We start from the raw sequence: 15,064 nt of genomic DNA, 5'->3' as shown, positions 1-15,064 counted from the left end.
AGGTATTGAAAGAAAGTCAGAAATGTATGCCAAACTTTAAGAGTAAACCTAGGGAGAAAATTTCTGATTATACAAATAGCTCTTTTATGAATCAGGATTTCAGTGTGTGGAGGGCTAAATGCATTCAAACTTTAGTTGATTTAAAAAACCCTGATAATATGAATAGAAGATAACTTAACAACTAATAAATACTATTTGTTTATCCTTAGGAAACAATATTGGATATATTAAGATGAATGTATTTATCTGTAATAAATAAGTAACAAATGTCTTTTTTAATTTTTGTTTTAGGTTAACAGGATTTCACATTCCTGCACCAGTAACGAGTACAGGATCAGTTTTTTCGTTGCGTTTGACTAGCGACTTTGCAGTAAGCGCTCATGGCTTTAAAGTCTATTATGAAGGTAAGTTTGTTATAACTTATATTTAGGAGAGACAGTACTGAAACCAAACGGTGTTATAACATTTTATAAAATGTACACTTTGCTCTAGTTAACAAATGTAAACATGTTTTGGTTTTACCTAATTGCATTCTTGTCTACTGTTAAAAAAATATAGATCTCAATTTTAATGTAACAATTATTGATACAATAGACCAGGAATAGAACATGGTGTAAAATCCTGCCAATCACTGTCAATTAGCCTGATGGGTGGGGAGACCGCGAGTCAGCAATTTTCCTTGGCCAGTCTGTAATCTAATTATGAGTTTAGCAAAGCAATTTAGACAATTCTCCAAGTGCCAAAGTGACTTATGCATTTGTGGTCAAATAAATTACTTAGAATTGATACTGTGGAGTGGATTTTGCCCACAATGTATGTGCAAATCAGTAAAGAATACAGGCTTTTCAGTAATCATTACAGATGTACACTATGAATGCCCTCTTACTTTAACAAGCCTACACCAGGTCAACATCAGTCCCTGAATGGTCCATTCTGCAAAATGCTAGATGTGCACAGATACCAGACTGAGATAGTTTGTGTTTTCACACTAACAGCCTACACAGGTCTACACACTTGTGTATTGTCATGTATGAGGCCCAGAGCCTCTTACCCTGCCTGTGCAGAAGCCTTATCTTAAAAGGCAGACACTGGCAATAAGCACTCTAAGTCCTCCTGCACAGAATTTAATGTGAAACTCAGTTAGTGCTACTTATTTAACAGTTAAGGTCTAGAATCAGGTAGTAAAACGTGAACAATCTAGGAGTATTAGAAGGGTGAAATTCATTTGCTACAATTACGTTCACAAGAACAAATACCTGGAGTTTTCAATGTCCTCCTTTTACTGAATTCATTCAGTTACATATCTTATTTACTTTCATTGGTGTCCCCTACCTTAAAACCTTGCACCCCACTTTCCAATATGTTGGTTTATTGCACTCAATTCACAATAACATGGCGAGCTAATATAAGATGCAAATCAGTGCATGATGACTTCAACTGAATAACTGATGCTCTGGAAACAAAATATCAAGGGACTGTCAATAAAAGTATAAGCATTTTATATAAATATACTTAATATCCATTATTTAATTTATGTCTGTCTATGATACAAAATTGGCTTTTATTCTCTTTGACTTTATATAGCAGATTTGGCCACTGCATATATTTGCCCTTAACATACCTTTGTTCCCAAACCTCCCTCCCCTACACAATTGTCTCTGTGTCATTTCCCTGTCTAGGCCGCCACTATATGTGATCATTGAAGGCCAGTGTTTAATTTAAGCAGGTGTTTCTGATGCTCGGCACAGCACTTCATTTTCACCACCGGCACTTATAACAATCTGTCACTTGACGGCACTGTCGGTATAATTTAGAAATGAGCACAACAACAGTTGTTCATTAATTCAATATAGATTATAAATGACTAATAACTGCCACCCAAGACATTCTTATTGTTTGGGCACCTAGAATAGTCACACTTGTAAAAGTGTGCTGGTTAGTATTCATGTTGGTACCATCATTGGCAGCACTTGCAGAGGTATTGGGCGGTGCAAGATGAAGTGACCTCCAGACAAGTTTCCTGGCACTTTTATTTTTTTTACAAATTAAGCACTTCTGAGGGTGTGGAGTTACTATGCCACACTGTACATTTATTATTGCAAAAATATCTGCCTGCCTACATAGGTACCCTACAGATCAAGGCAGTGATTATTGTTCCAAAGATTCTTGTTTAATCCCTTATTTCTGTGAAACAGAACAATCCGGTGTATTAAAAAAATCAAAATGCGTATCTCAGCTGTACATCAGGAACACTATAATTGTGAACACAATACTTACATTTGTTTAGATAGCCGTAAAAAGACATGCTTGTTTTAAAATACAGGATGTTTTTTCTGCATATTTTGCAAAGGATGTTAATTACAAATAAATATTGAAGATCTTACCACATTTCTGACCCGATGAATATGTTTTTGACTGACCAAAAAGGCAAGCCAATTAACCACACTGTATTCATCTTTTACACTTTCAAACACCAATAAAACTTTGGGACTGTTCACATTCCGACCTAAATCTTCAGTTCGTCAGAATGTATTAACATTTCCCTGGATGACCTTACAAATAATTGTTGAGATAATAAAAAAAAACTAGAAGCTCACTGCTTGCTGATTTATTTTTCAAGTGTGCAATAAGGTTTTACTGAAAGAATTACGGTAGAGCTGTCCACTCACTGATAGCCTCATTTCAGCTACTTGGTTATGATCAGTTCCATAATCTACAAAACCGGAGATAAAATTATCTCCCTATTACCAAGCTGTCGCTAACACCAGTTAGTGACAGCTAAATGGAGATAGCGACCATCTTGGGCCCCGCTTTGCATGTCAGTGATATTTATCACTAATGACATGCAAAGTGGGCGTGCCAAGATGTTAGCGACTGAAAACAGTCGCTAACATCGCTATCTCCTATTACCAACTTTTGGAGATATTCGTGCTAAGCGCGAATATCTCCAAAAGCTAACACCTGCCCTGAGCAGTTCTTAGCCATGTTATCCAATGGGAGGTGGATAACATGGCTAAGAGCATTTGCTCGATAATGCATGAATATCGCTGACTTTTCAGCGATATTCATGCATTGCGGCCATTTTTTATCGCATTTGCGATTTTCCTTGCTAATAGCAAGGTTTATCTGCGATAAAAATCGCCGATGTGCGGCGATAATGTTTGTCTCTAAACAAGTTAGAGACAAAAATTATCGCTAGTTGTTGGTAATATGCCCCCTATTTCCTTACATAAAATGCTCTTCTGGGAAAGTATACGTCAGCCACGTGCATTCCGACATGTATTTTCTCTTACTACTGCAAGTAGATTTCATGTGTTTAATTCAAAGGAATATTTTGCTGAGATTTTGTCATCGAAATTTCGACGTGATTGTTTCCATTCCTTTGACACTGTCAGTATGGTACAATAATTGGTTTCTCTCCTATTTACATTGTCTTTGCAGCAATGTGTTCAAGCGAAGTCGTTTAAGATAAAATGCCATTACGCTACAGCAACTTTTCGATGCCTGACAAAATAACAAATGTGTATGCAAGTGTACCTGTCCGTCCTTTTTTAATAGCCCGAATCTTTCAATGAAAACATTGTATGGAGTGCGCATATTTTCTTTACAAAGTTGTAATTAAAAGCTCTCTCGGGCTTCAACGTGTCAGGGAGTTTTATTAATGGGCTTGGTTGTTATGACGTGATTGATGTTCTTTCAAAATAACAAAAAAACGCATCAATGTTTGTATTTATAAATTCAAAGTAACAGAATTTATTGTTGCGCAGTATACACCTTTGGTTTTTAAAAACACTTAAGGGCATATTACCAACAACTAGTGATAATTATCGCTATGTTGGTTTAGCGGCGATATTTTTATCGCCGAGCTGCAGCGATTTTTATCGCTTAGGAACCTTGCTATTATCAAGGTTTATCTCCTAAGCGATTTAAATCGGCCAAAATGCATGAATACTCGGACAAGACGGATGTCCTCATCCTGGGATCCTCACCCTCCGCCTGGGACGACTCCTGGTGGCCCCCCGCCCCAGGCAGCGCACCCAAACCAACAGACCACGCACGCAACCTGGGCTTCATCCTGGACTCCTCCCTCTCCATGACCAGACAAGTCAACGCCGTCTCCTCGTCATGCTTCAACATCCTACGCATGCTACGCAAGATCTTCCGGTGGATCCCCACCGAGACCAGGAAGACGGCCACCCAGGCCCTCGTCACCAGCCGTCTGGACTACGGCAACTCCCTCTACGCCGGAACCACCACCAAACTCCAGAAGAGACTCCAGCGAATCCAGAACGCCTCAGCACGACTCATCCGGGTCATCCCCTGTCGCAACCACATCTCCGGACACCTGAGAGACCTGCACTGGCTCCCGGTCAACAAGAGAATCACCTTCCGTCTCCTCACCCATGCACACAAAGCCCTGCACAACCAAGGCCCAGGATACCTCAACAGCCGCCTCAACTTCTACGCTCCCAAACGCCAGCTTCGATCGACCGGCCACGCCCTCGCCGCCGTTCCCCGCATCCAAAGAGCCACCACAGGGGGAAGGTCCTTCTCCTACCTCGCTGCCAAGACCTGGAACTCCCTCCCGACCCACCTCCGCCTGACCCAGGATCACCTCGCCTTCAGGAAGCAGCTCAAGACCTGGCTGTTCGAGCAGTAGCGGACCCCCCCTCCCCTAGCGCCTTGCGACCCTCCGGGTGAGTAGTGCGCTATACAAATGCTTAGATAGATAGAGATAGAATATTGCTAAAAAGTCAGCGATATTCATGCATTACCGAGCTAATGCTCTTAGCCATGTTATCCACCTACCATTGGATAACATGGCTAAGGACTGCTCAGGGGCAGGTGTTAGCTATTGGAGTTATTCGCGCTTAGCACGAATATCTCCAAAAGTTGATAATAGGAGATAGCAATGTTAGCGACTGTTTCAAGTCTCTAACATCTTGGCACGCCCACTTTGCATGTCATTAGTGATAAATATCACTGACATGCAAAGCGGGGCCCAAGATGGTCGCTATCTCCTACTAGCTGTCGCTAACTGGTGTTAGCGACAGCTAGGTAATAGGGAGATAATTTTATCTCCGCTTTCTTGGCTTTTAAAGCCAAAAAAGCGGAGATAAACCCCCCTGATAATATGCCCCCGGTAACCCTGGAAACAAATGTTTGAAGGGGATTTAAAGTAAATCCTAGTTCAATTCGAAAACAACAATAAAAGTTAACTGCATATAAAAAGAAAAGTAAAAATACCTCCTAATAAAAAAAAGAGAAGAAAAACTGAGCATCACACAGACAGTGTAAATAGCTGCCAGATGTGGGAAAATCTTTCACCAGGTTAAGCTTCAAGCTGCTGATTAACAAGGACAGGTAATAGTGTGCAGGCTTATACAGAAGCTGTGTTGATAAACTTTAGCTAATGGCTGCCAGAGTGAAATCACTCTCTTTTGTTATCCTGCAGACATGTAGACCTATGTCCAAGCATAGCGTGAGCGAAGATGTTGAAATAGAACAAAACCCAGATGAAGGTGAGACAAATATATACCCACAACCATCGAAATTCTCTAACAAATAACATGCCACTGCATCTCTTGAAAGAGATGCTCATCAAGAGACAAACATATATTATCAGCATGGAATGGAATGTCAAATAAATATGGTAAGGACAACGTAATGAACATTCAAAAACACAGTGACATTGAGTTCCAAAAGCTACATATAAAGTATGCCCCCAGTGATCAAGCTGCAGTATAATTTGAAAAAAAATTAATATTACCCATTGACACATATCCTTGCTTGGGTACGCACACCTACAAGTGTGGACAATAATTAACAGCTGCAAGACTGAGTACTCACATGGTAGAGCAGCAAACAATATTATAATATGCAGTGAATTTACCAGACTCATTGTGAAAAAATACAAAAGTAACAAAAATAAAAAAAAAAGCAAAACCATGAAAAATGATTGAGGACTGCGCACCCGAAGAACCAGTTCCATCAGTGGATGTGAGCACAAAGAGACACAGTAGCAAAGAGGATTCCATGACATAATTAAATATACTCTCAAGAAGTATAACTAGGTGCATGATTTATATACAGGTATGGATTTGGAGAAATCCTTAATTCCTATAAATTGAAACTTCCAGCTACAGGTCAATAAGCATATAAGACTATTCGGGAGACTTCCCAATTAACAAATCCATACAACTGTTGATGCCAGCAGTAGCCATTGTGCAAAAACAAGTGAAATGCAGATGCTGCCCAGAACCCACTTTAATGAATCAACTCAATGGGCTGAAAACTTCCCAAATTCAGTTTTTCTATTTCAAAACTGCGTAGAGAGCTGTTTCCTCATTATAGTCACTTTGTTCAGTTATTATTTATATTTTACAGTTTTTAAAATAGCTCACAGACATGTGACGTTAAAGTAAAGTAGGTTGCCATTGAGACATTTTCAACTACATCCCTGATCCGTTGATACGAACAGTAAATGAACGTTTGAAAGACTCAATTTTCCATCATTTCCTGAAGAGCATGTGTTAGAAATTGGGTTACTGGTTTACTGGGGTATAAGCCCTGGTCAAGTAATATCCACAATCCTAGTCAGGGTAAAAGGAAGACAGACAAGTCCTAAATTAACCTATGCTCACCCTCAGGTAGCTTGGCACAGAGCAGTCAGGCTCAGCTTTAGAGGTAATGTGTAAAATATGTGTACATTACTTCAAACAGTAAAACAGTGAAGGCCCCACACAAAATAGTTGAACCAATGTACCTTAAATCCTGGTTGCAGAGCATTTGCATGGATCAGCGTCAAAGATGAGTCATGCAGCAGAGGCAATGCGTTGATTCCAAGATGTGATGAGGCTGCGGTGCAAGGTCCTGAAGCATCGAGGATTCCATCGACTGAACTTGCAATACAAAAGGCAGATGTCGAGGATGCAAGGCACAGTGGAGATGATGTGTCGGATCCGAAGAGCGGTGAAGCTGCAATGTAGTCGTTCTGTGGCGTCGTCGAGCCTGCCATCGACAGGAGATGAGAAGAGCTAGTGCTGGGAAAAGCATCAAGCAGTGGTGGTTGCACAGGCGATGTGTTGGTTCCAAGATGCGGACGCAGCGGTGATGCGAGTCCTTTTCGAGTGGCCAATCCACACAGCAGTATCAATGCGTGGGTTCTGCTCAGCGGCGGAGATGCGTCAGTTCTGCTCAAGTAGGTGTAGCTCAGCAGAGGATGCATCGGTTCCACTGTAGTTATACCTTAGGCCCACTTCCAAGGAACACGGACTTTGGTAGCACCACTTGGTTGGGTAGCCTCGCAGATGGCAGAGTCTAGTCACAGAAGCAGGTGCGTTGGAAGTCTTTCATGTCCCTAAGACTACAGATCAAGAGGCCAGTCAGCTAGCCTTTTGAGTTACTCTGTGTTCAAGTGATGCAGGTCCAGTCCCCTCACCTAGGCAAGAGGACAGTAGGCAGCCGTACAGCAAAACAAGGCAGAAATGCAGCAAAGCAGCAGACCCGCACAGTGGCAGTACCTTCAGCAGCACAGCAGTTCTTCCTGGCAGAGACTTCACAGGTCCAGAAGTGTGGAATGTGGTGGTGTCAGAGGTTCAGTACTTATACCTAGTTGGGCCTTTGAAGTGGGGGAGACTTTAAAGACAGGCATTTGAAGTGCACAGATGTGCTCCCTTCCTGCTGTGGCTCTAGACTCACTACAGGGGGTAAGCAGCCCTTTTGTCTGTGGACAGGAATCGGCTTATTCAGGTGTAAGAGGGGCTGTTCCCGGCTCGTCCTTCCCATCCTGCGAGGGATGGCCAATTGAGACACACCTAAACTCCCATTGTTTGTGGTTATTTAGGAGAAATACACAAAGGCCAACTAAAACCACTCATGTGATCAGAACCAGGCAACAGGCACCAAATGGTAAAGCAAGCAAATGCCAACTTTCTAAAAGTGGCATTTGCAGAATTATAATTTAAAACCTGACTCCACCATAAGTGAGGATTTTAAATTAGGATTCCAAAGACACCAAACTTGAATCAGTCATATCTTCCCATTTGGAAATTACACTCATAATATAATACTTTAATCCCACTTTTAATCTTTTGAGAGATATAGGCCTTGTTGTAGTGAAAAAGGAATTCAAGAGTTTTTAACTACCAGGACATGTAAAACTTTTTATTTATTTATTTACTTTTACCGAGTTTCATATAGCGCAAACTTGACTCGGTATTGGGTATTAAAACGCTTTACATAGCACCAGTTGCGTTACATGAGGACACATTCATTTTTCTTAGGCACCGGGAGATTAAGTGATTTGCCCAGAATCCCAGGATATTCAGCGTCATTGCAGAGACTCAAACCCTGTTCCCCAGATTCGAAGTCGACCGCCCTCGCCGTTAGGCCAACTCCTCTCCCCAAACTTAAAGGAACAAGTCTTACTTTTTAAATGTATGGCATCCTGTCCAAGGCCACTTTTGGGGTGTCTTACATGCATTAAAAAGGAAGGTTTGGGACAGGTAAAATGTTTATTTTGCCAAGTCGAAGTGGCAGTTTAAAATGGCACGCACAGGCTCTGCAATGGCAGGCCTGAGCTATGTTTAGAGGGCTACTTAGGTGGATGGCACAACCAGTGTTACAGGCCCACTAGTAGCATTTGATTTACAGTCCCTGGGCACATGTAGTGCACTTTATTAAGGACTTGTAAGTAAATGAAATATTCCAATTGGGGATGAACCAATATTATCATGTTTAGGGGAGAGAGCACACGCACTTTACCACTGTTTTGAAGCGGTAAAGTGTGCATAGTCCTAATACCAGCAAAAATAAGTTAAAAAAAGTGGAGGAGGAAGGCAAAACGTTTGGGGGAGACCCTCAAAAAGGCACATTTGCAACAGCTTGTCATACAGCCCAGAAGCAATATTCCGATGTAGAAGGCCACCCCAACAAAGAGTTATCTAGGGGCTACCAAAACTGTGCAAGACACATCTAAAAAAGTCTGGGCATCAACACTCATGACTCGTTCTTTGGCTGAGTAATGCCAGCTCGTACGTGGTCTGAGTAATACCAAGACCTGCCCAAGCACCCTAAAGAAAGCTTCAAGTAAATCACATTCAAAACATGTTTGCATTGAAGAGACCTTCTCATCAATCAAAATGAAGCCATCCCTTAAGAATAGGCCCAGCCAGTTTAGCAATCACTCTGTCTTTGCATGGCATACGAAAATCCACCGCTGTATGCGAAGGCAAATATCTAGTTTCACATATATTTACAACCAGTGAGCAAATCCTAAAACAGAACAGATGATGTCCTCTGCAATGTATTGGCCAGTAGCCAGTATCTCCATTATAATTCCAATCGTCATGGTAGTAGGTATTAAAAATGCACCACTCCAATTGTCAGTACCCACAAACTGGGTCTCCTGGATATGCTGTGGAGATAATACCAACACTTGATTTTCATATCCTGTGTTTACCTGCACACGAGGACAACATTTTATATAGTGATACATAGGTGAATATGAAAGCAAGGCAAGTAATGAGTAGTGGTGTATGAAATTCGTGTATTTTGCTTTTCCATAATTATGCAAAATTAGCGAAAATTACACATAATTAAGCAAAATACATATATGCCATTTACTTTCAGCGCGAACTGTATCCTCATATAAATATTGAGGTAAAATGCACTTGAAAGTAAACAATACAGTGAAAAACAAGAGTGGGTGCATCGGGCACTTGCATTCTGGCCATATGCGTTACTCCCAAGTGCTGCCACTAAGGTTTCGCTGCAAATGACACGTAATTATGCGTTGTGTTGTAATTTTAGGAATTGTTTCGCGACACAAAAGTCCTCAAATTAAGACAGTACAATGTACATTTCGCCCGGTCCTAGTAATGAGTGGTATACTCCCTTAGAAATCCTTTTCCTTTGTCTGCTGCATCACAATAGACTTTGCGGCGCTGTGTTTGCTATGACACTGTTATCACATTTGTCATAGATGGAGACACAATTGAGCAGATATTGAAGGAAGATGACCTTCGGATTCGTATAATCAAACACTGTAAACTCCAATTAGTGTCTAGCTTTGCCTTTCCGTTCACATTGTGACTCACGTCGAGTCCTGTTTGCACTCGCAACGAACAATCACATTATACATATGAATAAAGAAGGACATGTATATATAGCAATAGCAAGTATTCATTGCTACTATAAGATGAAGTCTATTTATCTTGTACAATGACCGACACCATAATGGGAGCAATAATGCACTACTCCATGCAAAGCACAACCAACTAACATGCTTTAACAATGCATATTGGGTGACAGCTTGCGCTATACAAGTGTACAATACAATACAATACAATATTCAAGTAAGATAGCAGAAATATGAGGCTCACGGCCTGGCATACAAAGGTGGTTCGTCAAGAATGATCCCAAGTGATATTGAGCCATAAGGCAACAAACACAAATACAATTGATATCACTAAGCATTAATTTACTGTTCCAAAGTATATTCACTGGAAATGTGTCTTTGAATTTAAGCTCAGTTTTGAAGCACATGAAAAATGTAACCTTGGTTGTACACTCTTGGGTGTAGTCTGATGAGTTATACAGTATTATATTGTATGTGTTCAGGCAGTGCTGTTCATTGGTACATATCCATGCTCCTAAATGTTTAATGTGCCTTCTTTAGTATTGATTCTTATTTTCCTGCTGTAAAAAATGTCTGGGTTAGTGATTTAGATAAACCCTTTTTTACCACTGAAGTTTGTATCATGTGTTTACTTCGTTCCCAAAACAATGCCTGTCCTATTTACTGGCTGTCATTTCATAGGAATAACCCTCTAGGAGAATAATTTTGACAAATCTTTTTCGGTTTTATATGTAGGCCCAACCTCCACCTTTTTCAACTTGCAAAGCATTTATTTTGGCCAAATAGGCATTTTATCTGTCATAGAGAAGAAATTGACATCGAAATTCTTGAACTCATTCATGGTTGGTAATTGTATTTTTTGCTTTTTAGATCACTATAGCTGAGGTCTTAGTTGTGCTTTAGAAATACAAAAAAGAAAACATGTAGACACAAGAATTTATGTGGCTAGAGCCAGGTTTTCAGAACCGTCCTAAACTTCAATCAATCAATCAATACATTTGTAGAGCGCGCTACTCACCCGTGAGGGTATCAAGGCGCTGAAGGGAGGGGGGGTGCCACTACCCCTCAAATAACCAGGTCTTGAGGTGTCTCCTGAAGGTGAGATGGTCCTGGGTCAGTCGTAGGTGTGCGGGGAGGGAGTTCCATGTCTTGACTGCCAGGTAGGAGAAAAATCTTCCTCCGGTGGTGGCTCTGCAAATCCATGGGACGGTGGTGAGGGCGAGGCTGGTGGATCGGAGCTGGCGGGTGGGGGTGTAGAACAAGAGGCGGTTGTTGAGGTATTCAGGGCCCATGTTGTGGAGCGCTTTGTGTGCGTGGGTGAGCAGCCTGAACGTGATCCTCTTGCTGACGGGGAGCCAGTGCAGGTTTCTCAGGTGGGCGGATATGTGGTTGTGGTGGGGGATGTCGAGGATGAGTCGTGCGGAGGCGTTCTGTATACGCTGGAGCCATTTCTGAAGTTTGGCTGTGGTTCCGGGGTATAGGGCGTTCCCATAGTCCAGTCGGCTGGTGACAAGGGACTGGGTGACCGTCTTTCTGATTTCGATGTGGATCCACCGGAAGATCTTTCGGAGCATGCGTAGGGTGTTGAAGCATGAGGACGAGACTGCGTTGACTTGCTTGGTCATCGTGAGGGAGGAGTCCAGGATGAATCCTAGGTTGCGTGCTTGGTTTGTGGGTGTCGGTGCGATGCCCAGCATCGTGGGCCACCAGGAGTCGTCCCAGCGGAAGGGGATTGTCCGAGGATGAGGACCTCCGTCTTGTCCGAGTTGAGCTTCAGACGACTGTGCTTCATCCATTCTGCGACATCTTTCATTCTCAAGGACATCTGCTATACAGTGAAGTTCTGGAAACAACATAGTGCTGCTATATGGGAGTTGATAGATTCTATCTCTTCGATATCAGTAGAAGGTGTGCCCCCAAACTGTGAACTCGCTGTAATCTATGAAAAAACAACTCTGGGTGCCCTAAGAAGCAGCAGTAAAATAGTCAAGCCAGCCTATATTTTATGATGGTATCAACTAGGCAAACTCCAATGAAAGTTTAAAAAAATGAAATAAATATATCTCACACATGTACACACACACACACACACATGTACTTATGCTCAGAGTCTAAAACACTATTTATCACCATTGTTACATTTTTGAAGGAGCCATGATTCCTGAAAGGCTAAGCAACGAGTGATGTCCTTCCCCTCCCTCCTCAATAGTAAAGGAAATCTTTAATATACTCGGCACAACTGCTTATATAGTTTATGCCATTGCATTTTGTCATGTGCATTTGTTTTAGTAAAATGTAATTAACTGAACCTATGATTCAAAGGTTTAAATTTGTGCTTTACAGTAAAATCACAATGAAAAGGCTAAGCGACCATTAGTACGGTTGTTTTGCTGTGTAATGTATTTTTACATGCAATCTGTGAGGTTGTAAACAGTGATTATCAAATGTCAATTTTGCTGAACTGTGGTAATGAACTCAAATTTGACATTTGCACTGCAATAATAAATGCGTGACTGTGTGTGTATTATTCCAGTGTTCTAAATTACATGCTTTATTTGGTGACATTTATCTTCGTGGATATATAGACATACCTATATATCTCCTCTGTTGGTTATCGGAGTCAAGTTTCATTATTGCTGCAAAGGAAGCTGTATTGGAATTACAGTAGCATTTCGGTCCAAATGGATCATCGAAGCACTATGGAGTTACTTTTGTAGTTTGCTAACATTGTCTGCCATTTTGCTTCCATGGCATCCTATACTGTCGGGTGTCAGGCCTCAGTGCAAGTCAAGGCCAGGCTGACATCAAAGGATGTAAAATGTGACAATCTAATGTTAGACCTGTCAGTTTCAGGGTGGTCTTCCCCCATATTTTTGCCTCTCATCCTCCATTTTGTTGATGTAATTGTTGTTGGCCATAGGACTTTGTGCACTTTACCATTGCTAACCAGTGCTAAAGTGTTATGTTAAACAGACCTATATATTGCACATCTAGCCGTAGATGTCTTTTGCACCAATTGGACGTGATTGCACTCACTCCCCTAAAACAAGGTTCAATTGCCTTCTACCCGTCTGGTATATTTCATTTACTTGTAAGACCCTTGTAGGGTGGAGTACCAGATAGCCAGGGCCTGTAAACGAAATGCTACCCGTGGACCTGCAGCGCTTATTGTGTCACCCACTTAAGTAGCATTTTAAAACAAGTACCAGGCCTGCCAATGCAGCCTGAATGCCGTTTTTTTTGTCGACCTGGCATTAAACCCCCCTTGCAAAGCCTTAAACTCACCTTTTATTACATATGTCACCCCTAAGGTAGGCCCTAGGTAGCACATATGGCAGGGTGCTGTGTAATTAAAATAATTGACCGGTACTTTTATGTTTATATTTCCTTGTAACTCCTTAATTTGTTTTTCACTACTGCGAGGCCTACCCCTCCCATAGGACAACATTGGGGATTCCTTATTACATTTAATAAGCTGTAAATGTCAGTTGGGAACAGGTAGCTATGTCTTTGGAATTGTAATGAAAGCCCTATTTAATGTTGAAGTTGGGTTTTTGATTACAATTTTGAAAATGCCTCTTTTAGAAAGATGGCATTTTTGTGCCCTTTACGTGGCTGTAGCCTGTCATGGGTCACATGAATGGGTGTAACTGACAGTTCAGCTTTATGAATTTCTCCCAGACAGTTACACAATAGAGGGATCATATGTGCCCCCATATGTTTATCCATCCTCTGGTTCACCCCCATTGTTCTAAAACCCAGGATGGAAAATTGCCCCCCTGACACTGGGCCACACACAGCCGAAGTCACACTGCCTGGGTCCTCGGGAAGCAGGTGGAAATATGTTGCAGTTTTAGTTAGGCAGTATATGTAAAGAAGGGAAAGATTAGCCGCCACTCTGGAAGTTCATCCACATGTCTGAAAACACAAAGGAGTCACACTGTCTCTTGACCTGCTTCCGCATTGTCTCAGAAGCATTCCTTCAACCCAGCCAATCTCTCTCAATACTATCTAACACCATGATGTCTTCTGCAGGGGTGAGGTGTGGAAAGGGCAGTTGGTTTGCCGCAATGTGGGGAAACAAGGGAACAACTAATGAATGGGAAGTAACAGAGGGGAGCCTCAGGATAGGATTGGTACAAAATAATCAGGTTTGTGCTCAGGCAATCCAGACACAGCACCTGGTGCACACTGGTGGGTCATAAGAGGCACTTCAGATTTCAAATGAGATGAGTTGCAAATTCCATGTCTCCCAGTAAAGGAGGCACAATGATCCGTTCACTTTGAGATGGTTTGTACCAGGCAACTCAGGTCAGACACAGCGCAGAGATGCAATTCTGCTCCTTCCTGGAAAGAAGGCACTACATCTGGTGCACAGTGATAGAGGTTGCACCAGACCAGTGCAGTTGCACACACATAGGCGCATGTTAAGCAGAGCCACATGTGGTAGAATGAGGCTCTACTACGGGTACTCCCCCCATCTCCGAGGTTCACACCCTATAAATCGAACACTGCACACAATGAGAATGCAGTCTTCGTGTCGTATGAGAAAGATGTGTCACAATCAATAAAAAGGGTCAAGCGGGGTTCCGCATCTGGTACCACCTAGACACTTATGAGTGTTGGGGTCCCCACAGTACAGGAGCCACAAGTCTTAGATGCGGGCAAGATTACTGGGCTCTGCACTAGACAATTAGGTCTCCAGACACAAGTCTTAGTTCCGCGCTCACACCACACTACCTGTTAGGATTCAGTGGCGGATGTGGGCACTGGTAGATGGTGTAGGTCCCTCCTCAGTGATCTTTGTAGTCTATGAGATCTCCGGGAGAACAGGAGGTTCCCTGTCTGGACCTTAGTGAGCACACGTCAGGGAATCACACTTCACCAGGTCCTCGGCCAGGCTAGCCCCTATTCAGACAGCTA

The 15,064-nt window shown here is 42.1% G+C and overlaps 1 protein-coding gene across 1 annotated transcript in view; it reads left to right on the top strand.

The window, feature by feature from the left end:
• CSMD3 (CUB and Sushi multiple domains 3) overlaps positions 1–15,064 on the top strand; it is a 2,596,150-nt gene that overhangs the window by 173,459 nt on the left and 2,407,627 nt on the right. Inside the window, exon 3 of the mRNA XM_086918068.1 lies at positions 292–404. Coding sequence (XP_086774194.1) covers positions 292–404 — 113 coding nt within the window. The remainder of the gene's footprint in view (positions 1–291; positions 405–15,064) is intronic.

This window comes from Lissotriton vulgaris, chromosome 4_1 (genome assembly GCF_964263255.1).
Source record: "Lissotriton vulgaris chromosome 4_1, aLisVul1.2, whole genome shotgun sequence".
In the NCBI taxonomy this organism is placed as follows: domain Eukaryota; kingdom Metazoa; phylum Chordata; class Amphibia; order Caudata; family Salamandridae; genus Lissotriton; species Lissotriton vulgaris.
Note: the sequence above shows the minus strand (reverse complement) of the source record. Positions and strands in the feature narration are given on the sequence as shown.